At 40.1% G+C, this 1,388-nt stretch overlaps 1 protein-coding gene across 1 annotated transcript; it reads right to left on the reverse strand.

Moving 5' to 3' along the window:
* Window positions 1-569: 569 nt before the first annotated feature.
* On the reverse strand, window positions 570-926 carry LOC111046408 (tubulin alpha chain; the record flags this gene model as incomplete). Its single annotated transcript, XM_039445567.1, has 1 exon — window positions 570-926. A coding segment is annotated over one exon (357 nt), but the record flags the coding sequence as incomplete, so codon positions are not given.
* Window positions 927-1,388: the final 462 nt, after the last annotated feature.

The raw sequence follows: 1,388 nt of genomic DNA on the forward strand, positions 1-1,388 counted from the left end.
TAAAGAGAAATTATGTAGGATCAAAACTATTGGTAAACACGGATGATGTTATGAATAATTTTTCCACTAGACTAGATTGTAAAGATGAAGTCGTTGAACTCCTCATAGCTAGGACCAGTGCACTATAACCTTGCAGGGGCAGTATATGCAACCTTCCAAACGGGAAGGACTATGTTGGGAGGACTTTCATACTTTACCAGAGATACGCTCAAACTTTCTGTCACATTAATTTAAAAATGTTTTAATAGCTTGAGCTGCGTACAGACTTTAGCGCTACGAACACGGGCATTTCACTTTCATCAGCTGATTATATCTGTATTTTCACAGAAACGGAAAGATACAGATATAATAATCTTAGCATCAGCTGATGAAAAGTGAAATGAGCGTGTTCGTGACATCTGTACGCACCTTTTTGCCAACCAGGACTGTGCAGTTGTGTGGCAGAGAGGACCTAGAGTCCTAACCTCGCCCTTAATAAAGGCAAATATTCAATTCAATTCAATTCACCTTTGCTTGAAAAAATTTTGAGAGGATTCTCATTGATCTACTAAAATATGGCCTCGTTTTACCTTGAATCCGGTCGGACACCACTCAACAAAGTTGACGCTTCGTGCATTCTTGATGCGACCGATAGCGTTGTTGATATCGCTGGGGGAAACATCTCCCCTGTAGAGCAGCGTGACGCCGACGTACTTTCCGGTGCGTGGATCGCATTTGACCATCTGATTGGCTGGCTCGAAGCATGAACTGGTTATCTGGTCCACAGTCAACTGCTCGTGCCGTGCTTTATGTGCTGGAACCAGTGGCGCATAGCTGACCAATGGGAAGTGAACTCGCGGAAACGGGATCAGGTTGGTTTGGAACTCACGCAAGTCTACGTTCACTGATCCCTCAAAACGTAATGACGCCGTCACACCGGACATAACCTGGAACCAATGGGAGAGTAAAAGACGTGTGAAGATGTTATTGTTGAAAGTAAATCGATAAAAATCAGAGAATTGAACCAGTCATGGATTTTATGATATTATATTTTATGAGCACAGATTGGAAAATGATTTAGTCTATCAGTTATCAGTCACTGATTGATTGTTATTTCATTTTTACATCAAACAGTATTATCATTTAATGAATCAATACATTGACTACGAGTAGACTCAAATTAGATGTTCAATTTGATTGATAGTTTACTCAATTATTTGCAAAGTGGAACTCGAAAAAATCAGCTTCGGAGATGAACAGAAATATTGTTGAAAATCGCTAGTCTTCAATCAACATTCCATTATCAAGTAACTAGTAGTTCGGAGAACAGTAGAATTCGCTACACTCACTAACATCACTACTCACACACTCCCACCTATTCACACACAAACACACATACAAATTGGATT

Source organism: Nilaparvata lugens, unplaced genomic scaffold (genome assembly GCF_014356525.2).
Source record: "Nilaparvata lugens isolate BPH unplaced genomic scaffold, ASM1435652v1 scaffold7265, whole genome shotgun sequence".
Classification (NCBI taxonomy): domain Eukaryota; kingdom Metazoa; phylum Arthropoda; class Insecta; order Hemiptera; family Delphacidae; genus Nilaparvata; species Nilaparvata lugens.